Source organism: Chenopodium album, chromosome 18 (assembly GCF_948465745.1).
Source record: "Chenopodium album chromosome 18, dcCheAlbu1.1, whole genome shotgun sequence".
NCBI lineage: Eukaryota > Viridiplantae > Streptophyta > Magnoliopsida > Caryophyllales > Amaranthaceae > Chenopodium > Chenopodium album.
In genome coordinates, this window is record NC_137851.1 from 47,842,376 (window position 1) to 47,868,131 (window position 25,756).

The following is a 25,756-nucleotide window of genomic DNA, read 5'->3' on the forward strand; positions in this document are numbered from 1 at the left end:
CCAATAGATTCATGATGATTAAAAAACTTTTGCTCTCGTAATATTTAATTATTGACTTCACATTTCTCTTTCTCATAATTGGCTCCTACACTGCAGTTGGGGATTAGGTAAAAAAAAGTATAATATCTTCAATTTGAATATAAATATCATATCCCTTATATCTCCGATTTTTTTTAGTTGCAACTTTGAAATATTTTATCTCTCTCAAATAATATCTTAAAGTTGCAACTAAAAAAAATTAGAGGTAGTAGAAAGCATAGTACTCCGTATATGCCAATAACAACAAGTCAACAACAACAAAATCCGACTAACATGAATCGTCATAAGAAACCGTACGATATAAAAAAAGAGACACAACTAGATAATTAGAAAGCATCTACGCCAATCTATTTAAAAAAAAAAAAAAAACCTTGAGTTCAAATAAACATATAATAATTCTTCTTAAATGTTAATGAAGTACATTTACATTAACAATATCACATCACATTATTAACAACTTAAGTAGGACAAATTTGAAAACATTCTTTAATGTCATCTTGGAATTTGTCTAATAACGAGTCATATTACGAGTCATCATGGTTATAAACTCATTCATATTTATGAAACCATCCCCATCTGTGTCTGCAGCTCTTATCATATTTTTGCAATCTACGAGCGTACATCTCTCTCCTAATCTCTTCAACATTTCATGCACCTCCTCCGCACTTATCTTCCCATCTTCATCCAAATCAAACACACGAAACGCATTCCTTATGTCCATTGTCCTTACACCACCTCCATCTTTGTGCAACGCCATAAACTCTTTGAAGTCGATGTATCCATCTTTGTTGGAGTCAGCTACTTGAAATATCTTACCGACTTCTCTCACCACACTTTCATCCTTCCCCATGGCTCGGAGTATTGCCTTGTACTCTTCTTGCGATATCTTCCCATCTTTGTTTTTGTCAAATCTATCAAACACCTGACGCATTTCATCCGTGCTTGGCAGGAAGACCGGTAAGATGTTCGAGTACTGCTTGTTGCTGAAGGAAAATAAACGCTTTGAGTTCTTTGAGAACTTGCTTCTACCATACTGAAAATCGAGAAACTTCACGGTAGACATGATTTTCGACTAGGAAGGATGGAAGATAGAATAAGACTAACAATGTCCTTTTATAATACAAATTTTCAAGAAGAGGTATGGCGGTTGAAAATATTCTGATGCTAAAGTCTGTAGACAAGATTAATATACAAGCATTCATGCACCTAAAGTATGTATATATAGGAAGAATATAAGATGCTATTCCATGCTTTTATATATTCCTTAAAAAGATGTAAGCTACAAGGGAATAGAGAACATCAAATGGGTTAAACAAGAGATAGTTGAAGGAACAGGAATTCGTCAACTCAGAAAAGATGGAGCACTGAAGCAAAGAATATAATTTTCAGCACAATTCGAGAAATTTTCCCAGTTATGCCATTCCCACATGCAGCTTCTTCTAGAAAATTCCTTTACAACTAGATATTAAAAAAATATATAGAAAATAAATCAGAAGATTCTACTTGATCAACAATTAAGCATAAAAAATCCTCCATCAACAATCAATCAAAAAAAAAAAAAAAAAAAAAAAAAAAAAAAAAAAAAAATTACATTCCCATAAAATAATAGGTTAAGCACAACATCATTGAATTACACAGATTTTGATGACGAAATGCAACAGAAAGAACACCCTTTATTGTGAACCAAGGAAATGTATTTTTAATTCTTCCTCATTCATCCATTTCTTTTTTTTTCACTAAACAAAGGCTTCATGATTAAGTTCAAACTAACCTTATTACCTGAAAGTAGCACAACCTCTGTACAGTAACCAGTAAAGGCGACAAGGAATAGTTACAGGGCATAATGATACTGTTTTGCTATTCAGTTGACGATTCATAGCTGTGAAGATAAACGATTAAGATCAACGTGACCAGAAAGCACCACTTTGTTTCTCTCCTTCACCTTTACCTGATAAATAACCCTGCTCATTCAAGTAAAAATCAGAAAACTTAGCCCAGTGATACCAATTGTATATCACGTCAAGTTAAGTAGCAATCATACCTCAAACCCTCGACCCACATTTCTGTGATCAAAGTTTCACCAGGGAAGACATGTAAAAGAAATCGACCTGATAAACTCTTGACCGTGTCTGAGTTCCCTTTGCAAATGCATTTAATAACAGCTCTGACTGCAAAACCAAGACTGCAGAGTCCATGCAATATGGGACGAGGAAAACTGTGCAATATAGGCAACGTACATATCAGACACAGAATACATATCAGACACAGAATACATAACAGAGAAATTTACGTCAGCAGCAAGCTGAACACCCCTCCCCAAACACACACACTCACGCTCGGCTCACACAGTACTTTTCTGGTCAGACGGGGGGTATATGAGAAGGAAAAGGGAAGAACAAGGCATATTTAGGGTACATCAATAAGAAAAAATTATCAAAAATAGATATTTGGAAAATAAATTTTGAGACAAATCTAACTAGACCAACATGACTATGTTTTTGTCTTCTATAAAATAAATTGCAAAAAGTAGTCAAAGTAACTTATGTAAAGTGCCCAAAAGTTAAAACATGTCAACTAAAAAGAACCGGAGGAAGTAGAGAATTCTTGAGATTTCAAGATCAGATGAGTGGAGACCAGCAGACCAGTGTAATTAGTGTGATCAGAATATTACAGATGGATCTTTAGAAATTTTCTAACATAGTGTTGGAGTATAAACATTCAAATTGAATTAGTATTCACTATTTCACTTTCATGGCATGAGATAATAGGTTTATGAGTTTATCTAGAAGACCAGGAATATAATGGTGTATGAGCTCCAAAAACAGATCTGAAGCACATTCCGAAAATGTATAGAGTGTGCAAGCAATCACTATAAAATAGATATCACTCAGTATAATTTCCTTTTTTACTATAATATCCACCATCTGAAGATGATTTATTAAGCTGTAAAAGTAACTTCCACTGACTGAATATGTGGACATAACATTCAAAATGGGCAGTACAACATACAAAACAGACATCCCTCTTCCCCCTTCCTCCCTTAAACGACCTACAGATAGACAAGAATGACAGTCACGTATACAAATGAAATCATCATCAAGAAACCATACCCTGCCGTCTCTGCAAGCATAGGATCAGAATGCAATGGATTATAATCTCCAGAGAGTCTGTATAGCAAAGCCTGCATACCAGCATTGAGGAATAATAGCAATTGTTGTTAACTTATTCCAATTCTACAGAAATATCAGCATCTTAAATAAGATAATACCATATGATTTACATGTACATGTGAGGCGAAATTAAGTCTCAAGTGTATTAATATATTATGCGATGGCAGCAGAATATATAAGTGAAACAGGACATGATCACTAAATCATGTGTCTTAGGAAGAATAAACTAGAAGAACAGACCTGAGATGGTCGAGTAACATCCTCAAATGATGCAAAAGGTTGACTTTTGGGAATCTTAATGGCTGGAAGCTGGGTCCCTGAATAATTTGTGAAAGTATAGGGTGGCGAAGACTTTGAAAAACCACCAGCACCCCTAAAATAGATCGTGCTCCTGCACAGTACAAATTTTAAACCTAGCCAATCATGTAATTATGTAGAAGAAGATTGACATGTACCCTTTCCCGAAAATCACTAACCTATTCATGCAAAGTGGTTCCCTAGAATCTTCATCAAAACTTGTCATTTCTATTTCCAGGATAGCTGCTTTACCTGAAAAAATAGAGCTTCTCAGTAAATCAGCTTATCTAAGTGAAATTCATTTTAGCAGTAAGTTTTGAATAAATCATCTTCTGCAAGCTGCCCTTTTATTTATTTCATCACCCAAAATTGGTTGCTTGCTATTTAAAATAATACTTCGTATCAATTGCATCATAATGTTCTTTTGTAGAATTATTCCTATTTGAATCAAAATCACCAAAACAGGATTTACATTCATAGATTAACAGGTATCCTATATTTACTAGCTCGAATTCTTCAATCAGACAAACTTCTTTCTAATTGTGGCTAGTCATTGCTTGATTGCTTTTAAGGCATGTGCGGAGTCTTGGGTTGTTAACTAAGCTCATATATCTGATTGCCTGGATATCTCTAAAGAATATAGTTGGGGGGTTGGGGGGGGGGGGGGGTGGGTACAAAGTGAGAATTTTTAGAAAAGTGGCATTGCTTTAGAAAATGAGAATAGTGGGGGAGTTAGTCGTGTTACAAAGTGACATCTAGAGACTAGAGCCTTAGGTGTTTAATCAAAATGATTATGATTTTGATTTGCAAATCAAGTGAAAAAGTGTTTTAAGTTAAGTAATTTTAGTAAAAATCTTGGGCTTTTAATTTCAAAAATAGTATATTTATCTTTGGAAATTTGAGATGTAATTTTGATTTTTTTTTTTTTTTTATAATTAAAGAGAGAGAGAGAGAGTTCTGAATTAAAATCGGAACTTAAAAATAAAAAAAAAAAAAAAAAAAACCTGATTTACAGAAGAAAAAAAAAACCGAGTGAAGTCCGAAATATTTATATATTTAATTATTTTTAGCCTTTTTGTTTTAATCAATTAATTTAAATGAGATTGGTAACATAGAAAGGAAATGTGGTTGTTTATTAATTAAATTCAACAAAATTTTGCAGTAAGCATGTGACAATGTGCAAGTCAAGTATATAATTATCATGTAGTCATGTATTTCCTATGATGGAAGCTTGTAATAGAATTTAAAGTGAAGTTAATTATATTATTCAAAGTTTTTTTGTTGAATGTGAAGCATGAATCATGTGAAATAAAAAATGTGAATTAGTAAAGTTATATGATGGCTAGTGACAACCAGTGTAAAACTTTGTCACATCGCTTGACATGAGCCACAATAATTGAGAGTAATACTAGGATGGGTGACCTCCTGGAAAGTCCTCGTGTTAGTTCATGTAGCCGACCCCACTTATAAGATTAAGGCGTTCAAGCAAGCAATATAATATATGATCATAACGCATAATTATATGCTTTATGTGCAATAATCTTTTAGTTACAATCATATACATGTGTACTATACTTTTTGTTGGGATCGTGATTATTCTAACAGATGAATCCAACACATTTTGATATGAGTAAACTTACAGAGGAAATCCTGAATGCTCATTTTACCATATAAAAAAGTTAGTTCAATTCTGTGATCAGATAGGATATCCAAGTGCTTGGGCACCATATAATGTTATTCCTATTATTTTGAAATAATTTCAAAAATACACCTCAAATTTCCGAAGATAAATATACAACTTTAATCCCAAGATTTTGCCTATCAACTATTTTTTCACTTGATTTTGATTTGAATTGCAAATCAAAATCATTTTGTTTTAAAACCTAAAGCTTTAGCTGCCACTTTGTAGCACCCCCACAAGTCTAACTATGGATTTCTAGAGAGAATTTTCAGAAAAAATTTCAAACCTTTATCATGCAACCCAGCAACTCTTGTCGTGTTTCTTATCTGCATAATAACAAAATAAAAGTGAATTTAGCAACTGCTGCAACTAAAAATTCTGAGAGCTACAGAAAGAAGTGACTCCTGAGTTCCAAGGACTATATTTACTTTTATTTTAGAAAATGATACAAATGCAATACAAGGATCAACAAGCTTCCTCAGCTTCAGTCGAGAAACAGGAATTAAATAAATATGTGATAGACAAGATGATATCTCTGAGAGTTATACAGACTTGTTTTGGATGGCAATTCTGATGGGCATCCTCAACAAGCTTCAGGGATCAGGTGGCATAGAGTAGTAATTATTTATAGGCTCTAGACTTTCTATGCGTGCGAGAGAAAATTAAAGATGATTTGACAACATTGTCCAAAAATAAGTATATAGGACATTAAGTGTAAACACACTACAGTATCAGTATATAATAGAGCTAAAGAAACCTTATACAACATAAAATGGCTAGCCCAGGCCAAAGAGCATTTTTATAGTTTGGCATGTTATTCTGAACAGGTTACACAATAATTCAGTGAAATATCTCTACAGATGGGCAGTGTGTGTTATATGATGGGGCTGCAGAGGCTACTGTACAGTGTACATCTATATTTGCCTGTCCTACTTTGCTAGGGTGAACATTGTTTGAAGCTGTCTGAGGTTTCAAAGGGAGTTGCAAATCTTGCAATGGGCTGCAAATGCTTGTAGACGAAAGCATCTAAATCAGAAGCCAAAACTAAATCAGAAGCCAAAAGGAATGTTCTTTGTGGGATCAGTTAGCTTTGCAGATCAGAAGTTGTTTACTGGAGCTCTAGTTGACAGTGTCATTTTGTTTAGAAATGAAATGTTCAAGGTTTGTTGTAGAGGTTCAGCTGAAAGATGCAATTGCTTCTGTTGTGAGCTTAGGCTCCTGCACATGAAGGGTCTGTCCTCCAACCATTCCAAGAAGATGGGAGTTGGTGACAGTGATACTGACACAAATTTTGGAAACTAAGTCAAATTGTAGTGTTTTGGTGTTAGTACTACCTCTCATTGGTAAGTAACAAAGCATATTTGGCCCAAAAAATAAAATTAAAAAAAAACCTTACACAACTGTTCGATGGAAGTGGCCTGTAAATTTCTATGTATTGTTGTCCATGCAGAAGAAGTCGTGGATCATACCTGAAATGGATCAAAAGATAAGAAAACTCAATTAGGCTATTGTCATAACTAAATTTTGAATAGGTGAAATCTATACTCCTTCCGTTATGGGATTTTTCTCCCTATAGCTACCAACATCCAATTTTCTCTCTCCTCCATCCAACCACCACTATTGTCGGCGTTCTATCTCCTCCCTCCGACAACCAGTGTTAGCTCTCTCTGTTGTTCTCGTCAACTTCTATCACCACCTTCATTGCCAAATTCTTTACTCCTTCACCGTCGCATCCTCCTAGGCTTTCCTCCCTCGTCGCCTCTCTTTCTCTATCCTCTTCAATTTCCTCTTTATCCTCTTCAATTTTATGGAGCTCTTCCTTAAAATTCCTTCTTGTTGACGTGAATTCCAATGGTGGAGAAGCAATAATGGTGAGTTGCAGTGAGTGTAGTGTTTTGGAATAGAGGACAAGGGCTGTGATATTGCAACTAAATTGAATAGAGAATGATGGTCGATGTTACAGCAAGAGTCGATGTGTGACAATAGTATGTCTAAATGAAGTGTGTCAATTTTTGTACTTTACACTCCCACCCTCCTTAATTGGTGTGCCTAAATGAAGTGTGTCAATTTATATGAAACTGAGGAAGTATGTCTCAGTGGTTGCAAGGTATAATTAAAGGACATATGAGGTAAATAAAGAAGAACAAACACTAATACATAAAGAAGGTTGTATTGATAATTTAAGATAGTGAAACAAGGAAAGAGCTTGATGTATTAAGATACTAATACATAAAGAAGGTTGTATTGATAATTTAAGATAGTGAAACACAGAAAGTGGAACACTTGATATTTCGAATAGCCAAAGCCGACAACTTTCAATTTACTTTCTTCTCACGTCCAAGCATTAAATGATTTAAATTTGAAAGGACAGAGAAATCTTTGCAACCACAGGGGATCAATGTAATTTGTAATCGCATCATCAAAAAGCCTCATAAAGGCGAGAGCCTTGAGCATTAGGTTGTTGAGTCTGTATCTTCCCTCTCCAGAGAGAAAATGATACTCTTTAGGCAAAATCCTGTCTTGTGAAAGAACACTCCAAATTAATCAGAAATGCCTTGACAGTATACAGCATATAATTCTGATTTATAGCCATATAGGCTAGGCTGTATAAGCCACTGCCTCAGCAAGCATACTCTTGGGAAATATTCTAGGAGGTTCAACTATAATCTTATATTATTGACTGAAAATGAAATGCATGATAATAAACATTGAAAAAGATGGCAACAACTAGTGTAAAAAATTGAATTACAGTCATGCAGGAAAAAGAAATTATCAGTACCTTGATGAATTGTTGACCATCATCATGGTAAACATACTTCAGTTCATTGGCATCAACTGCGTCAGTCCCACATGCTCCAACACCAAGCGCATATAACGCTGCATCTCTGTATTCAACGAAACATTCCAATTACTGTGAAATGGAAACCAGAAGACATATTCAATGTACTCAAAGCATATGCCACTCTTATAGTAAGATGGAGAATAATAATCTTTTTTATCTGGATAGAAAATAAGTACTACTAATTAGTTACAAGGGAAAATAAACCAATTTTAATAAGACCTGCTCAGCTGAAAGGAAGGCTAATGCAAACATGTAATAGACTATCTATAGGAGGGGCACTTTGGGAAGTCCAGTATTAATAGGTTAATAGTCTTTAGCCTTAGTATAAATAGAGGGAGAGGAGAAAGGAAAAAATAGGCAAAAATTAGTATTGGGAAACCTAGAGGGTTATGGCCTCAAGCCATTATTTAAGAGTGATAGTCTACAGCTATTAATTTTATCATTTTGCAACTTCTTTTGCCATTATCAGTCAAACATCAAGCTTTTATATTTATTCATTTGCCTTGTTAAATCAGAAATACTAAGTAAGAAAATCAGTCTATAACAAAACATCTCAAGTGCAATCATGCCAAATAAAGCTTTAAATTAAGCCATAAAATTAAAATATATTGTGACGCGATAGTTGAATCTTTACCGCCCAGCTCCTTAGAAAACTACCTAGTTGAGTGGTTCCCTGTCCGTTCCCTTTCCAACACTACAAAGAAACACCACTCATTCCCACAAAGACTACCAAATAAAATGTCTGTCTTGAAAATTTCAGTCATCCATTCACAACAACCATTGGTTTCCAAAGGAAAGAGCAGAGCTATAAGGGACCTTCAGGGACCAGGATCAACCTTTAAGAAGCATTCAATCCACTAAACAAGCTAAACCCAAACTAAAAAGAAAAAGAAAGGAAAAGTATACAGGGGCGGCATTGTGTCATGTGTGTAGTCTCACCGAAAGGACTGATGATTAGTACTTGGCCCAAAATTGACGACTTGGGATTTTGGGAATTAAATAACTTTAAAAACAAATTTTCACAAACCAATTCCCAAGAATCCAATCCAAAATTATCGAATAAGAAAATTAGAAGGAAAAAAAAAAAAACAAACAAACAAACCTAAAGATATTAGGGCACCTTTTTTTTAGCAAGTTTTAGTTATTTTGCTTTTCTTTCTTGCCTACAGACCTCAAGCAATTGATTTTTAGAGTCTTATATTATAAACTCAGGGACTTGACTTTAATATTACTTGTGCAGTTTTAATACTTTATAAACAAAGGAAATTAATAATATTATAAATTTAACTTAAAGTGATTAGAAGGATTTGATTTAGCCCACGGTAGGAAACCTCAGTCCAAGATCTTCTTATACATTACAATCTACTATAAGATAAGTTATAGATGGAGTGAGGATATGAGTTTCAATAACCTTTCCTCTGTGAGCTAGGTGATCAATCGTATCAGGTTGATAGGGGGAGTCAAAGACAGAGTCGATGAAAACATGATATAGTATGACCACCCAAAACACTGCCTTAGAAGTTAGAAACTTGCAATCCAGGGAACATTGGCTTCCCGATATGACTAGACAAAAGAAAAGGTGTAGCTAAAGACAAGTGAGCTGGATAATGATGCAAAGTAAAGAGGTAAATAATTAAGTAAAGAAGTGGAAAATGGCTGCTTCAGTCCTTTTTCATCTCATTACTTGTCTAGTTGTCTTTATACCTCTTTAAACCCCTGCCCATAATTCAAATTTGATCTTACCCCAGCCCCAAACCCTCCAACTTTATAGGTTTCCAAGGTTAGAGAAAAAGGCACTTGTAGCTGCAAGTGCATTCATCAACCTTATAAAATGTATACCTGCTTCGGTTACATGGTGCCAAAAGGATGCAGGATCAAGAGGAAACAGCCAAAAGCATTTTCCTACCAAGAAAATGTCTTAGATACAAATTCTCGAGACATAAGCCACCCTTCCCCCTAAGTCTGATAAGCATGATGGTTCCCCTACAGTCCTAACTCTCAGGTCCACGACCCATACCCAAAAAGATCTCTCATAAATTATGTTACTAATTCTTGGACACTACATGTTTAGGACATAAATTCAGGTGCAAACATCAAACTAGGACATAAATTCAGGTGCAAACATCAAACTATCACAATTAGAGCTAGCAAAAGTGTCATGTGGTATCATTCTCGCGTTCGTGTTCGTGTTCAAAGTTAATTGGGTTGGAGGACCTCAACACTAACCCATTTAACTAATCGTGTCAAAACCCTTGGCATTAACCCGCTTATTTTATGTCCAATTCATGTCGTGTTATCGTGTTATAAGTAAAATATTGTCAATAATCATTATACAATCCATAAATTATTGATTAATTTTCTTAAGCAGGCTGATTCGTGTTAGTTTCATGATGGAATTCTCAACACTAAGCTGACCAGTTTAATAAAACATATCGTTTCGTGTTGATCCATATAACTAAACGTGTCGTAAAACCTTGACACTAACCTAATACTTCCGTGTTCGGTTCGTATCGTGTTTTACCGGCTCTAATCACAACGTAGATAAGAAATTATCTGAAAAGAGGCAATCCATCAAACCAAAAAAATCTCCTTGTTTTGTACACCTTCCACTCATTAATGTTTGTCCCATTTGACTTCTTCACAAATTTCAATGCATATCTTAAGTTTATTACCTAATACCAATACCATCATTTCTTATAACCAAACACGTGTGTTAAAGTTTGATTTTGGATAGTAGGAGACTATCATAGAAGGCAAGAACTTTCAACAGTTGTTAGCAAAGCTTACTCCCTTCCATAGCTAATTTACTTCACAGTAGAAAGAATGAACTTGGGAAGGAAGTGTGTTAACTCTGTTGATAATATGTTCTTTTTTATCATAAATATAATTAGTTTTGGGTCTCCAATTCTGTAAAAGGAAAAATTCTAATGTATGAAAGAAATTTGACAGAATTGAGGAACAATGAGAAAATAGGGGTATAAAAGGTAAAAGTACCTCTCGGAATACCGATATTTCATCTGCAAGCAGCATCATCATTAGTTACATGTATCATCAATTCAGACAAAGTGACAAATCAGACAACATAAGATAACTAAATACTAGATGATTGAGTTGTTACATTCACCTTACAAATGGATGATTTATATGAGTAACAACTTGTTTTTAGTATAAGTCATATAAGATAGACATTAACTACTTAATCCATGGAAGTCAAAAGTCATGTTAAAAACATGTAGATTATAAAAAGTAAAACATATGTTGATACACCATGTTGTGCACATATAATTCTTCTCACATTGAACTATTAAAGATGATGAGAAATTATAACCACTTCACAAGTTTAACGAGCTACTCTTTCCAATACCAATTGGTTTTGGAATAGAACCTGTTTTGGGCTTGTAGGTGGTCTAAACTCCCCTTATCCTTAAGGAATCCAAACTTAATTTCAGTATTTTCTTAAATTTAAAATGGTATCATAGCCCATGTGGGCTTCTAGATCTAAATCAAAGATAAGGATTAGACTTTGTCCGACAAAGAAGATTATAGTTGATTACTTGATCATCTTTCTAGTGTGCTCCATTTACTAAGTGCCTTCACGTGTGAGGAAAAGTATTTAAAATTCCATGTTCTAAGTGTACACATGCTAGTTGTCCAACATCAAAGACGTAAAGATTATATAAGCTTGAGGAACTACTACTCCCATTCTTAATTGGTTTTAGGATGGGACCTTCTCTAGGTTTATAGGTGGTTTGGACGACTCAAGTCTTCCTTATATCTTCATTCATTTTTTTTTCAAAAACTTTTTGGCAAAAATCTATCAAACAAGATGATATCCAATAGTGGTGATTTGGGAAAATAGAAATTGTGGATACAGTGAATGTAATCCGATAATACTCTACTTACCAATAGTATGAGAAGAAAATAGCCTAACGTTTCCTTATTTTTCACTTAGATATTTTGAACACAAGTACTATGAGGTAGGTGTAGAATTGTCAGTTTCTGACCCAAACCGTTAAACCCGACTGTTTCAAACCGATTCGAAAAGGAACTGAACTGTTTAAAACCCGTTTTTTGGAAACCGAAAACTAACCCGACCTAATTTTTTCCAACCCGAAACTGAACTGAACCGAATTTGTGCGAACCGTTACTAACCCAACCCGTTATCAAGCCAAACCGTTACAACCCGAAACTGAAAGCAACCCAAACCGATTACGTCTAAACTTAACCCGACCCATTTTAAACCGAAAACCGTTAAACCCCGGCAAAAATCCGATAAATCTAAATCGTTCTAACCCGTAAACTGTTGTGACCGAACCGTTTACGACCCGTAACCCGTTGAGACCAAAGTGTTTAAAATCCGTAACCCGTTATGACTGAGTCATTTACAACCTATAACCCAATATGTTTATGATCTAATCCGTTTCAACCCACTACTCGATAAACCCAACTTTTATGACTTGACTTGATTATAACATGACCTATTCCTACCCGTTATCTGACTAACTCGACTCGATAATCATTCGACTCAATTTTAACCCGATATGATTTGAACTGAAACCCACTTCAAATTGGGTGAACTCATTTTCAAACCAACCAAGTTCAATTTAAATCGATTATAACCTAAAACGATAATGATTGAATCCGATTTCACCCGATCTGTTTTGAACCAAAACGCATTTTCGAACCGACCCAGTTTAACCCAAACTGATTATGACCCGAACCAATTATGACCCGTCCTGATTAAGACCCGAACCAATTATGACCCGTCCTGATTAAGACCCGAACCAATTATGACCCGTCCTGATTAAGACCCGAACTGTTTTTAACCGAAACCCACTTTAAACAGGCTAAACCCGTTTTTAAACCGACCCAGTTCAATCCAAATTGATTATGACCCGAATCGACTAGAACCCGACCCGATAAAGACCCGATCCAAATAGAAACTGCAATTAAAAAAACCAACCGAACTGACCCGATAATTTTCAAAACCGACCCGCTAATTATTTCAACCCGTTATTAACCGACCCGTTATAATCCGAAACTGACAAACCCAACCCAAACCTGAAATGTTTACCCGAATTGACACCCCTAGGTAGGTGTATTTTATGTTGGTCATAACTGTTAATGTCTTAAACTATTCCCTCCAATCGTTTTTGTTCTTCCCTTTCCCAAATGGAAAATTCCAAAATGTTCTTTCGATTTACACTCTCCAATCTTTTTGTTCTTCTCATTTGGAATCGAGGAGTAAATTAAGAAAAGTGAATCCTATGAGTGAGAAACAATTAAAGTAATATGGATCATTACTTTACATTTAATAGTCCCACTTTTCAAAACAAAAGAAAAATGAAAAAAAAAAGACAACTTAGTTCATGTGGTGTTTGGAAAGAGTAAATGATGATTAAAAATTAAAATCATGCATGGGAAAATTCAATTAATGTTAAATTGTATAAAAATGTACGGAAAAGAAAAAAAGTAATAAAGTTTGGCACATTCACCAAATAGATTAAAGAAAATTTCTAGGGAGTTTTTTTTACCATATATGGAAAGATTTCAAAAAAGAAGAAGTTTCGTAACTTTCCTAAACAAAAAGAACAAGGATAGAAGGAGTAGAATTTTTCCAAATATGGTAGAAAAAATTAACTTTCATTTTCCTTTAGTGGGTGTTCCGAATTTATTACTTTTTTCCCTTTTCATTAATTGTTTTTTTATAATTATTTACTAATTGAATTTCCCCATGCATGATTCTAATTTTTTAATTAACATACTCTCTTCACAAACACCACATTGGTTACGTTGTCCCTTTTCTTTTTCATTGTTTTTTTTTTTTTTTTTTTTTTTTTTTTTTTTTTTTTTTTTTTTGAAAAGTGTGACTATTTTATATACTACCTTTTATTTGCAACATTTTCCACAAATGGATACTACATATATTTACAATAGATATTTCCTTTTCTTTTTTATTACTGGTGATTCTTTCTAATTCTCTCCTTATCACATGCAACTTTATTTTTCACTCTCCATTTACCACTCAAACAAATTTTACCTATATGATGGTGAATGTCACATCATTGCAAATTCATTAAAACAAAGGTAGTAAAAATCACAATCCCAATCCCAATTTTCCACTCATCAAGATTAACTTTTCCTAATTTTTTCCCGATTTCAAATTTTAAAAAATAAATACAAAAAGGATTATGTACATGTTAGATTCTTAGTAAAATTAAAAAAAGTTTAGATATCATGAAACTACATGATACTATGAATCTAACCATTTTCATCAAATTAATTTAAGATTACAGTCAAAAAGTAAATGGAGCAAACACTGAAGGGGCTAGGGGAGTATAACATAGCTTGATTGATACGAGTATATGTTTAATATTATTGTTGCACCATTCCTCACAACTCACAACTCTCTCTTTTTCTCTCCTCTCACAAAATTCATTCTCCATCTCCTTCATCCAACATTAATCTTAGGAGATAATACCAAAATTCTTTGACTTTTCTTCTACCAACAATATCATTGAATTAAACAATTCCGGAATTAAATTTGAAAAATAATTCACCAAACCCAAGAATTAGATTTGCAAATCATCAATAGAACTCCACAATTAAATTCCAGTAATTCCCAAACATCGCAATCTTATGTTACTTGTAGCATCAAAATAAAATTCATCGTATAAACAATAAATTTAATCATAAATTCAACACTTAAAAACAGAAAAAATTGATTGCAACAATTATAAACATAGGAGTGGAATTAAGGATGAAATTACCTCAGGAAATTTGTGCGCAAGGACGAGCTCAGGATTGATCATGATACTATATTGATATGACGAAAACTAATTGAATTTTAGAAATCTGTATAAATTGATTGAAAATGGACTATAAATGAAGAAATAATACAAGAAAGTGATTGAATGATAAAAATTGGAAACGTAACGTACTTACCCAAATGAATTACGTTGAAACAAAGGTCTGTTCTCCACTTAATAAATGAAGTAATGACTAATGAGTGAAGTGAGAGCAGATTATACGGCGAAAGCCCAAAAGTCACACCCCCGACCCACGCTGCTGAAGCGGTCCTATATCAATAACGGACATTAATTTTTTTTGGGTGGTTGATTGACAATTAAATTATGCTATTATCAATTATGCCTATTAAGATTTGATGGTAGGGATCAGATTGGCGGCCGGATACATATGGTGGATCATACACCCCGCACCCGCATAAGTGAGAGCGGATATGATTATAAGGTCCTGTTTTTTTGGACTAAAATTCGTTGTGCTGATGACTAATTGAATTGAAATTTGCTTAACTGAAATGAAATTTACCGAACTAAACAAAAATTAATTAAACTGAACTGAAATTAAACATTAAATTTTCTGACCAGAGGCCTTCGTCAAAGGGATCTGATATCCCCTTATCTCTTTCTTTTATGTGCTAATGTTTTTTCTACTCTGTTTTCCAGTGCTTCAAGAAAAGGGTTGAATCATGGTTCTAGAGTTTGCAGGGGGGGCACCCCGGGTCTCTCATCTTTTCTTTGCTGATGATAGTATTATATTTGCTAGAGTTAATGTGCAAGAATGCTCTAAGATTGCTGACATAATCAGTTCTTACAGACAAAAGGTTAATTTAAGCAAAACTGAAGTTAAGCAAATGTATGAATGCTGATCGAAATAAAGACATTATTGAGACTTTGGGTGTGAGGAAAGTAGAAAAGCATGAGAAGTACCTTGGCTTACCAACGATAATTGGAAAGTCAAAAAAGATCAATTTTGCAGGGCTCAAGGACAGACTTTGGAAGAAATTAAATTGGTGGAAAGAAATGTTGTTGTCCCGAGCAGGAAAGGAAATTTTGATTAAAGCTGTGGCACAAGCTATTCTAACCTATATGATGAGCGTGTTCCGTACTCCGGATGGTTTCATTGATGATAATCATGCGCTAATTGCTCGCTTTTGGTTGGGTTCAACAAATACTACGAGGAAGATGCATTGACATAATTGGGATTCCATGTGTATGCCTAAGTCGATGGGAGGTTTGGGGTTTCGTGAACTTAAATCTTTTAATCAGGCTCTATTGGCAAAGCAGGCTTGGAGGTTGCATAATGATAAGAATTCCCTGTCGCACTCGGTTTTGAAAGCCAGGTATTACAAAAATAATGACTTTGGAGTCGAAAAAGGGCTACAATCCGAGTTATATACATGGAGTAGTATTTGGTGTGCAAAACTGCTATTGCTTGAAGATTTGAAATGGAGGGTGGGCAATGACATGAGTATTCGGGTCTAGGAGGAGGCTTGGTCACCAGGGAACAGCGCTTCGATTGTACCCACTCTTAATCTAAACGCTGATCCTGATCTTCGTGTGGCAAATTTAATTGATTTTGACAGGCAATGGAATGAAGTCCTAATTAGAAGTATTTTTTTGGAGGATGAATGTGAGTTAATTCTGGATTACCTTTGTCTAAATTTTGGCCTGTTGATCAAAGATTATGGTGGCCAACGAAGAATGGATGCTACACTGTCAAATCGGGATACTTGTTGTCAAGGTTGGGGAAGCATAGGGTGTGGTCATTATCTCATGGTATTCAATAAGAGGATCTTTGGAAGAAGGTGTGGGGAATTGAGGGGCCTCCGAAGCTGCATCATTTTGTGTGGAGAGGGAGTAAGGGGAGCCTTGGGGTAAGGGAGAGACTATGTCATCATCACATTATCAATGACAGCACCTGCCATGGCTGTGGTGTAGCCGCATAGACTATTAATCATGCTGTATTTGAATGCACAGATGCTGTGACCATATGGTTTTAGAGTACTTTTCACACACTGCCATCTGATGCACCTGCTTCATCCTTCGCTGACAGATTTTTGTGGGTTGCAAATAGACTCAACAAGGATGATTTGAGCCTTATCTACACTCTGTGTTGAGCTTCCTGGTTTTGTAGAAATGCAAGGGTGCATGATGAGCCTGTGGCTGATCCGATTGTTGTAGCTACAAATTTCACTAAAATGCTGCATGATTACAGAGAGTATGCGACAAAAGTTTTTAGGCCTGCTGTACCTGTTGGTGCTATTGCTCCAAGTAATTGGCGTTCTCCTCCAGCTGGCATTATTAATGAGAATTCTGATGCTCACCTCGCTGTAGGAAATATGGTTGGGTTAGTGTGGTGTTGCGGGATGAGGAGGGAAGGATTATGGCAGCTGCTGTCAAGAGAGTGAAGGCACGATGGTGTGTAGAGCAAGCGGAAGTTTGCTCCTTGCCAAACAATTGGGTATATGAAAATTGTGTTGGAGTGTGATGCATCCAATGTGGTGAATACCATTAACAAGGATGAGCAGGGATACTCTACTTTGATGCTTTTCTATGAAGATATTAGGAAGTTAAAAGATTTGTTTACTTCTTTTAATTGTTGTCATGTCCGTAGATCGAGTATACCTTACCACATTTAGTAGCTAGATTTGGTACTAGTGAATCTTATTATGTATGGTTCAATGATTTTTCCCAAAGCTTTATTTTTTTGGCGGAAATTGATCTTCTTTAATAATATTGTCCGACTAACGGTTTCCTTCAAATAATAATAATAATAATTTCATCAGAAGTTTTCGACGATACAAAACATTGGGGCACGTGCTGCTGCTCATATTTTCACTAGGATAGGCTTTGCTATAGTTAAAGGAGTAGGGGCTCAGATTGTTTCCCACTAACTTTCTGTAGGTGTATGACTTTGTCTTCTCCTTTAACACAATCTGGGTTGTCTGACTTCGTTCTTGGTCGTGTTATGTCGGCTGCGGCTTAGTGGATGCGGGACATTGTGATTATTGGTAGGGACTACCATTGGTTCCTTGATCAGTGGTAAGCCCCAAAATCCCTTTTTAATCGCGTATAATAATAGATCCCATCTTATGATGGTCTTAATAGGTGTAGATGATTTCTCTTTTGTCATCAGAAGTTTTAATTTTTTTGGTGGTGGTTCGTGCAGTGTTGAATAAGTTGTCAGATCAACGACTAAAATGAATTGAATCAGGTTTTGTTCAATTTAAAAACTATCAAAAATCGCAAGGCCCCCTTGTAGAAGAAGGTTGCAGAGGACAGCAATTCAAGCGACGAGGGTGTTCATCAATGTCAATTCTCACTCTCGATCATAGTTCTACAGAATTAGAATTGTTATTTGATTCAATTTTCATTGTATTTATCGTTTCTGATCTCTTTTGTAGATGTTGTATGGCTTCTTATTAATGAATTGATATTCCTTTTAAAAAAAAATTAAAAATTATAAATAAATAAATAAATAATAATAATAATAAGGGAATGACAGGGCCCTCAAACCTGCCGCTGTGTTACTTTATTCATGGGATCGTGGTCGTGATGTATGTGTCGACTTCACAGGGTCTCCTCCTTTGACATAGACAGGGCTAGCTGACTTTGTTTCTGAACGGGTTGTGGCTGATGCGGCTCATCGAAAGCAGGTTAAGTATGAAGCTCGTTGTCGGACGAATGGATATGGTTTCATTCCCTTCTCCTTTTCTTCTCTTGGGGAATTAGAGAAGGAGGTTGTTGCGTTACTGAAGCGGGTTCAGAGGTTCTCGACGACGCAAGACATTGGAACTCGTGCAGCAGCTCATATCTTTATTAGGATCGGCTTTGCTGTAGCTAGAGGAGTGGGGGCCCAAATTGTATCTCGGCTTCCCACTAATTTTCTATAGGTTGTATAACTTTATCTGTTTTTAAGATATAATAATAATAATAATAATAATAATAATAATAATAATAATAATAATAATAATAATAATAATAACAACAGAATAACAACAACAAAATAACAATAAGAATATTCCCTAGAAAAATAACAATAATAATAATAACAAAATAACAATAACAATATTCCCTAAAAAATAACAATAACAATATTCCCTAAAATAATAACAATAATAATAATAACAAAAATAACAACAATATTCCCTAAAACAATAACAATAATAATTGTAATAATAAATAAATAAAATAAATTTAATTAATACGAACCGAACTAAACTGAACTGAATTGAAATTTGCAGAACTAAACTAAAATTTGCTGAAGTGAACTAAACTGAGTAGGTCTGCAGGAAAATCCAAAAGAACAGGGCCTAACTTTGGTGGATAGTTGGTACTTAAAAACAAGTCATGCACACGGTAGCTGACTAGCGGTGGATTTAAAATAATACAAACGAGTATCACATATTTATGTAAACCATCATGCAATCCCTGCATTCACCCACTAGAATATGATCTGTATTTTATTGTGTATAAAAGCCCTTTTCGACTCTCATTGTATCCGCAATAATTTTAATTTATATTTTAAAGTATAGTTATAGATAATATGGATAATTTTTCACAACTATAGGTTATAAGATAAACTTAAATAATTTAAATTTAACTATTTTTTTTCTAATTTGGATAGCACTATTCGCCAACCGTTTCTGTCCAAAATTTTTATTTTGGACCACCTTTATTAATTTTCGTCTAATTTCTCCATTTTATCCTCATTTTAACTATTATTAATTCGTGTTCTTGGTAATCCAAATACAAATACTACCTCCGTCCCTATATGTTTGCCCCATCGCCATTTTTTGGGTCAAACATTAAAAATGTTGACCATAAATTACCATTAAGGCATTAATCTATAAACGATAATATAGTAATGAGTGGTCTTGTTAGATTCGTATTATTGTATATTTTATTAATATCATATTTTTATAATTTTCACGTGTATGGACATAAAGATATAGACGTTTTAAAACGCGTCTTGGAGACTGTGTATAGTCAAATGGAAAAAAAAAAAAAAAAATAGGGACAAAGGGAGTAAATCTTAAAGCGCTAATACGTTTCTTAGATTTACAAGTGCAAATCTCAAGTTTAATATTTCGAGAAATCAAAAGTCTTCATTTTAAGGGATTTTGGGTTTATCAAATTTGGGAAATTAGGGGCTTTAATTTGGGGGTTTAGGGTTCTTGAATCAAATTAAGTGTTTAGGGTTCTTGAATCAAATTAAGTGTTTAGGGTTCCTGAATCAGTTTAGTGGCTTAGATTTATAATTGTTGTTAATCTATAGTAGTAGTTAGGTTTAATAAATTTGAGGATTTGGGGATCAAATTATTGTTTATCAATTTGGGATCAAATTAGGTTTTAATAATTTTGCAAATTAGAGCTCATAAACTTAGGTGATTTGGTTTCTGAATTTGGGGATTAGGGTTTATAATTTGGAAAATTAAGATTTAGTATTCAAGTTAGGGTATAATTTTAGCATTGGACTTACCTTCTAAAATCACAATTCACAAACGAACTCATTGTCCTTGATGCCATTGACTCTACCACTTGATTCTCCTCATGTTTTAAGATAGTTGTTTGCTATAGCTAGAGTTAAAATTACTTGCTCCATTGCGGTTTGAAAATTGATTTTACCTTCACAACTCCGAGATTGCCATCTAGTTTAGAGCTAAATATGATCAGGTAAGCATACAAAATTGTTCAATCCATCTGCCTAAAACACAAAGTTCATCAAAAAGAGATGAGTACATCTCTTGAAAGAGCAAAAACAAATAGAGATATCTGAAGAACAATTATTAACTTTGAAAGAATGCGACCTTGAGAAGAGGTCGTATCAACACAATTTTACGTACTAATAATACAGGCCTCATCGTGGGACTAACTAGTGCTAATTTAGCACCTGAAAGAATCTAATGCAAATCAAAGCAAGAGCTTTGCTTATCTATTTGCTCCATCTCAACAAAATTATATATGAAATAAGTTACCAAACTCACTTAACTAGCTAGCTTAACTGCTTAAGCAATAGGCCTTGTGCGCCTGCCTGCTGCTCTTCCACAGGTACGAGCATTCTTGGGAATGGGGTATTCATCCCTTAGGGATGTTGATGGTGTATAGACACGGAGGTAGAATTGTTGTCCCAAGTACTGTCGCGCCCAAAATTCTGACCTTAAGTTCCACATACCCACATTGTCCAATGCCAAATAGATTGCAGTCCATGACTTAGGATACACCTACATTAATAGTCATATGTAAGATTTATTAGATTAGTCATTCTAGTACACTATATTCTGAGAAAAAAAAACATATCGGAATGCATGTTATTTTTTTCATACTTGTGTGGTACAACGGAAAGGTGCATCACGAAGATTGTACTGGTTTCTGCTGGCTGGTGACCAGGTACCGCCATCCAATCTGTTTCCCAAAAATTCATTGTTAAATATTGAAATCAATGTTAAGAGTACTAGACATACATTTAGTGCTAGAAATCTTAATTGTTGCAAGTAGTTACGTGACTTACCCAACAACGAAGAAGCTGTAACCATCTAAATGCCAGCTCTGAACTACATCTTCAGTGTTCTCAAAAACAATCTCGATGAAGGATCGATAGTCAGCACCCATGACAGAGGTGGCAAGGTAGATCCCTGAGCCAGTGGGGTTGTAGGGGATGCTCCCCACAGTGAAAACTCCTCCAATCTTAAAGTAATCGGCGAGTTTAAGGGGAGTGTCAGCAGGGATGAATGACACACTGTTAACAGCATACCTCTGCTTACCATTCACTTGGCCTGCAGAGTTCTGCAACCTAATAGTCCTAGTAGTGTTGATCATACCATAGTGGTAAGACCCTTGTGGGTTGGGCCTTGGTCCACTTGCAGTAAGATTGGTCCGGACAGAACGGGCTTGATTTAGGGACCAGTCAATCTGGATAGTGGGCCCGCCAGGGATCGGACCTTGGACTGAGCCTCCAGAGTTGGAATAGCGAAGGAACCCGGTTGTTGTAAGCACAGGATTGGTGAAACGGGATGAAGCTACAATGTAGTAGTCCCTTGGGGGCTGATCAGCAGTGATGAGCACCGAGTAGGACTGTCCCACGTGGACATCAAGTGAGGAGAAGGAGGTTTGGAGGGTGTGGGTTCCTTCAACTTCCACAAGCTTCATCTTGTGGCCTTGAATACGGAAGTTGAGTGAGTTCTGCAGGCCGACATTGGAGATTCTGAGCCTGTATGTCTTCCCTGTTAAAAGCAAAAGATGATCCTTTTAATTCAAGGCATGGATTTAAGCGTACAATATGTAGATGAACAGCTTTATGATGTCTTTACCTTGCTCAACATTGATTGTTGCACCACTTCCGCGCCCATTGATTAGGATTCCATCTGGGTTAGGCAGCTTGTGTCCATTGTCAAGGGTCTTCTGCAAATCCTGTAAAAGCACCAAACAAATTATTCATCAGCCCCATGTATTTTATGTATCCCTATTATCTAGCTACTCATATGGGAGGATATAAAGCAGTAGCCGAAGTTCATAACAAATAGAGATACATTCCTTCAAAGGCACAAGTGAAATCGACATATCCATAAACTTTGTACACAAAACTGATCAGTTTAAGGGGAAATGAGACTTACGGTGTGGTTAGACTTGTACCAATCTCCGATAAGAACTGTGTAGTCACCGGCAGGGTCAGGGAATGGAACAGGAATCCTCGGTCTGCTAAGGATCCTAATACCTCCAAAAGCACCAGCAGCCTTATGGAATCCAAGAGAAGGGAAGTAGTAGAAGCTACCAATTTGATCCTTGACTTGGAGAATGTAAGTGAAGTTCTTGCCTGGAGGAATTGGGCAAGTTGTTCCATATACACCGTCTTCGAAGGAATTCCTCCTGTTCTGAATTCCATTCCTGCCAAACCCACCAGAACAAAATACTGTTAAGCTACAACTAACATTACACTGATATATATATCTTAAAGATTGATGATTTGATACAAGATATGCAAGACCATTGTTAATAACTTTCATGTGTTTCAATTATAAAGCTGTATAAATAACACAATCAAATATTATCTTCAACTCGATAATCATCACTATATCTCAGATTCAGCTCCATTATCTGTATGTCATTGATTAGCAAGTTAGAAATTTGTTCCAGTTATTAAGGTAGGCTTAACAGCTTATACCAGGCTTAGACTTACTTTTCAGTCTGGTCTGATGCATTGCGAAAACAGGACAGACTTTTTTGGCCATGGCCAGGTCCAGGTCCGACCCATGATCAACTCTATACTATTACTATATCATATCTCATGCATTTTGATAATGAAGCTTTGGAAACACAAATTAAACATTTATTCAATTCCTTTTGTATCATTTAGTTTCAACCCCACAACATAAATTTCAGAAAAATGCAAACAGTGATCAAGCAATTATTGAATTAGCACCAACAGAATCTCAACATTATAGGAATGGTTGTGAAGGTGGTACATTATTTCAGTGGGTCCCATTTTTACCGGTTTACTATACAACATTAAAGTATGGACCCTCATGTCATAACAAGCCAAAATGGATCGTCCTAGATTAAATGAACGCCTTACAATGGGTAAAATGTGCATGATTAACCAACCACCCAAGACTTCACTTCATTCATGTTTAGCTAATATCTTATCTTAACTCATAATTACCATGTCATTAAGAAATAAGTATTAACTATAGCTTGTCAGACTTCACAGCTGTACTATAATACTCAATTTTGACTGAAAAGTCAATATAACACAGTTTTTTACTAGATTTGGTAGATCTAAAAATGTGCTTCATAATCACATTGTAAGACTTTTGTTACTTAGATAACGTGTGTTTTAGTTACTACTTACGGAGTAACATACGAGTGTACTTTTCCAAGCTAAAAACCTACTTACTATACCACGATGAGTCGATGATGATTTTTCCAAAGCAATATTCACTACAAGTAACGCTTTTTTAGTTCCAAATTTGCCTTGAGATCGTTAAATATTGTCTTTGAAAAATCATAACGTCGACCATTGCATAATCTCGTAATCATATTCTTAATTAATACTCCGTAGTTGATCTGATCAAAGAGGTTAGTGTCATACACTAGTCACTAGTCACTAGTCACATCAAGAAAACTAAAAAGATAAAGTATATGGAAATAATAGTAAAAGATAAGATAAATACACTTTTATACTTTCAAAAAGAGAAAGAAAAGGAAAGAAATTAGTTATGAAGAATCTTAGTGATAATTACAGCATAACTAAACAAGATGGAGCATCCGGATGTAGCAAAAAGGCTCACAAGAAAACAGAACATCCGATCCGAATTCGATCCGTGGATCCCTAACTTAGATCTTAGACAAAAATTCACATTATGTTTTTATTAAATAAACAATTAGGAATACTAAAATACGATCCAAATTTCACGTGTAAACAGCCAGACATAAAAGTTAGAGACACCCAATTAAAAAATTTCTCATAAAGCAATCTTTTTGACAGTATTCTTGAATTGTAGATCACTCACTTACTAAAAATAAAGAAACACTAATGCCGCCATTAATGTAATCAATGTCAATAACAAGATCGTACCTTCCATAGTTAAATAAGCATTAAGAGATACTTAATATAGCTAAGCATTATAAATAACACAAATCGACGCGTTATTTTGTGAAAAAAACACGATATTAGTAATCGGAACTTACCATGAAAGAAGGAATGGAACATCAAGACTATTAAAAACGTTGATAATGAGATTATCATTAGTTACTGAATGAATATCTGGTCCAGGAAACTGCCCATTAATCAAAATACCCTGAAAAACAAAAACCCAAGATTTAAAATTTAAATTTTTGAAAAACCCAACAAAAAAATAGAAAATTAAGGAAGAAAAATGAACCTGTTGACGAACACCAAGAGGATAAATATCACCATAAGTGATATTCCAGTTGAAAAATCTGTAAGGATCTTCAGCAATAACAATGGTGAATAACAGAGCAGCAATGCTCAAATTCAAAAACAAACGCATTGCTTTTTATTTATTTATTTAACAAAAATGGGTGTTTTTTTAAAAAATTTTGGTATGATTTCTGAAATAAAATGGGTATTTATTTTTGATGGGGTTAAGTTTACAAGTAGAAAGAGTAAAGAGAGAGTGGTGGGGTTTGAGAAATGCGGTACAGAGAGGAGGAGAGAGAATGGGAGGGAAAAGAAGAAGATTTAAGATTTTAAGATGATTATTATTTTAATTAAATTTATTAATCAAGTGGAAAAATAAATTAGAGAAAGAACATTTAAATAAAATAAAAAGAAAGGAAAATGGCGTGTCGGTGAAGGTGGGTATATTGGGAAGTGGGGCCATAAAGAACAAAAACAAAAGCGTGTTTGAAATGGGTTTGGGCTCACATGCCGGTGTCTGCAAGAAATTGGTAGTGAGCTTCCAGTACTAGTATACTCATTCAAGCTACTCTTCAAATATTACTACTTAGGATATGCTTAGATTAAGGGAAGTGTATCACTACGAGTAGTATAATAAAAATCAAACTAAGCAAAATGAAAGTAAATAGGCAAAGAAAAGATAGTGATGGTGTATTTGTAAGAAAAAATATGTAGTGTTAGGGTTTGTTCTCTTCAGCTTGAGTTCAGTTTAGTTCAGTTCCAATCAGTGCAGCAGTTCCTAATTTTCATCTCTCATAAACAATTAAATTCACCTCAGCTCAGTTCAGTTCAACTCAAATCAGTACAGGCAGTTAATGAGGCATGGGGGCGAAGAAAGAGGCTTGTGTTGGAGGTAATAGTTTCACACCCTCATTATGAAGGTAATAATTCCTCCATCTCTCTCTTTTCCTCATGGAACAAGTACCTTATTTCATTTGTAAACACTTTTACCTCCTACAATACCACCTCTAATTACTTATGTTTTTTCAAGTTGACTTTTAATTT

The 25,756-nt window shown here is 34.9% G+C and overlaps 2 protein-coding genes and 1 pseudogene across 2 annotated transcripts; all 3 read right to left on the minus strand.

The window, feature by feature from the left end:
* Positions 1 to 415: 415 nt before the first annotated feature.
* On the minus strand, positions 416 to 1,240 carry LOC145592470 (calmodulin-like protein 30 pseudogene; annotated as a pseudogene).
* Positions 1,241 to 1,272: 32 nt separating this feature from the next.
* On the minus strand, positions 1,273 to 14,891 carry LOC145592469 (enoyl-CoA hydratase 2, peroxisomal-like). Its single transcript, XM_081648922.1, has 9 exons — positions 14,800 to 14,891; positions 11,024 to 11,046; positions 7,967 to 8,072; positions 5,474 to 5,513; positions 3,686 to 3,758; positions 3,450 to 3,600; positions 3,150 to 3,220; positions 2,081 to 2,254; positions 1,273 to 2,000 (listed from the first exon to the last, which is right to left on the minus strand). The coding sequence occupies exons 1-9, from the start codon at positions 14,839 to 14,841 to the stop codon at positions 1,913 to 1,915; spliced, it is 768 nt and encodes a 255-aa protein (XP_081505048.1). The 5' UTR covers positions 14,842 to 14,891; the 3' UTR covers positions 1,273 to 1,912.
* Positions 14,892 to 20,626: 5,735 nt separating this feature from the next.
* Positions 20,627 to 25,026, minus strand: LOC145590982 (L-ascorbate oxidase homolog). The gene is made up of 7 exons (XM_081647368.1): positions 24,714 to 25,026; positions 24,520 to 24,629; positions 22,446 to 22,716; positions 22,143 to 22,242; positions 21,344 to 22,055; positions 21,159 to 21,237; positions 20,627 to 21,056 (listed from the first exon to the last, which is right to left on the minus strand). The coding sequence occupies exons 1-7, from the start codon at positions 24,840 to 24,842 to the stop codon at positions 20,841 to 20,843; spliced, it is 1,617 nt and encodes a 538-aa protein (XP_081503494.1). The 5' UTR covers positions 24,843 to 25,026; the 3' UTR covers positions 20,627 to 20,840.
* Positions 25,027 to 25,756: the final 730 nt, after the last annotated feature.

What these genes read in the sequence shown, in the direction of transcription:
- LOC145592469 (XM_081648922.1), bottom strand. Translation starts at nt 14,841, where the DNA reads ATGATCAATCCTGAGCTCGTCCTTGCGCACAAATTTCCTGAG. An exon ending in TTGCGCACAAATTTCCTGAG is followed by an intron (nt 11,047 to 14,799) that starts GTAATTTCATCC and finishes TGCTGCTTGCAG; the next exon opens with ATGAAATATCGGTATTCCGA. An exon ending in GAACCACTTTGCATGAATAG is followed by an intron (nt 3,601 to 3,685) that starts GTTAGTGATTTT and finishes TGTACTGTGCAG; the next exon opens with GAGCACGATCTATTTTAGGG.
- LOC145590982 (XM_081647368.1), bottom strand. Translation starts at nt 24,842, where the DNA reads ATGCGTTTGTTTTTGAATTTGAGCATTGCTGCTCTGTTATTCACCATT. An exon ending in GGTACAAGTCTAACCACACC is followed by an intron (nt 22,243 to 22,445) that starts GTAAGTCTCATT and finishes GTGCTTTTACAG; the next exon opens with GATTTGCAGAAGACCCTTGA. An exon ending in TACAGCTTCTTCGTTGTTGG is followed by an intron (nt 21,238 to 21,343) that starts GTAAGTCACGTA and finishes TTTGGGAAACAG; the next exon opens with ATTGGATGGCGGTACCTGGT.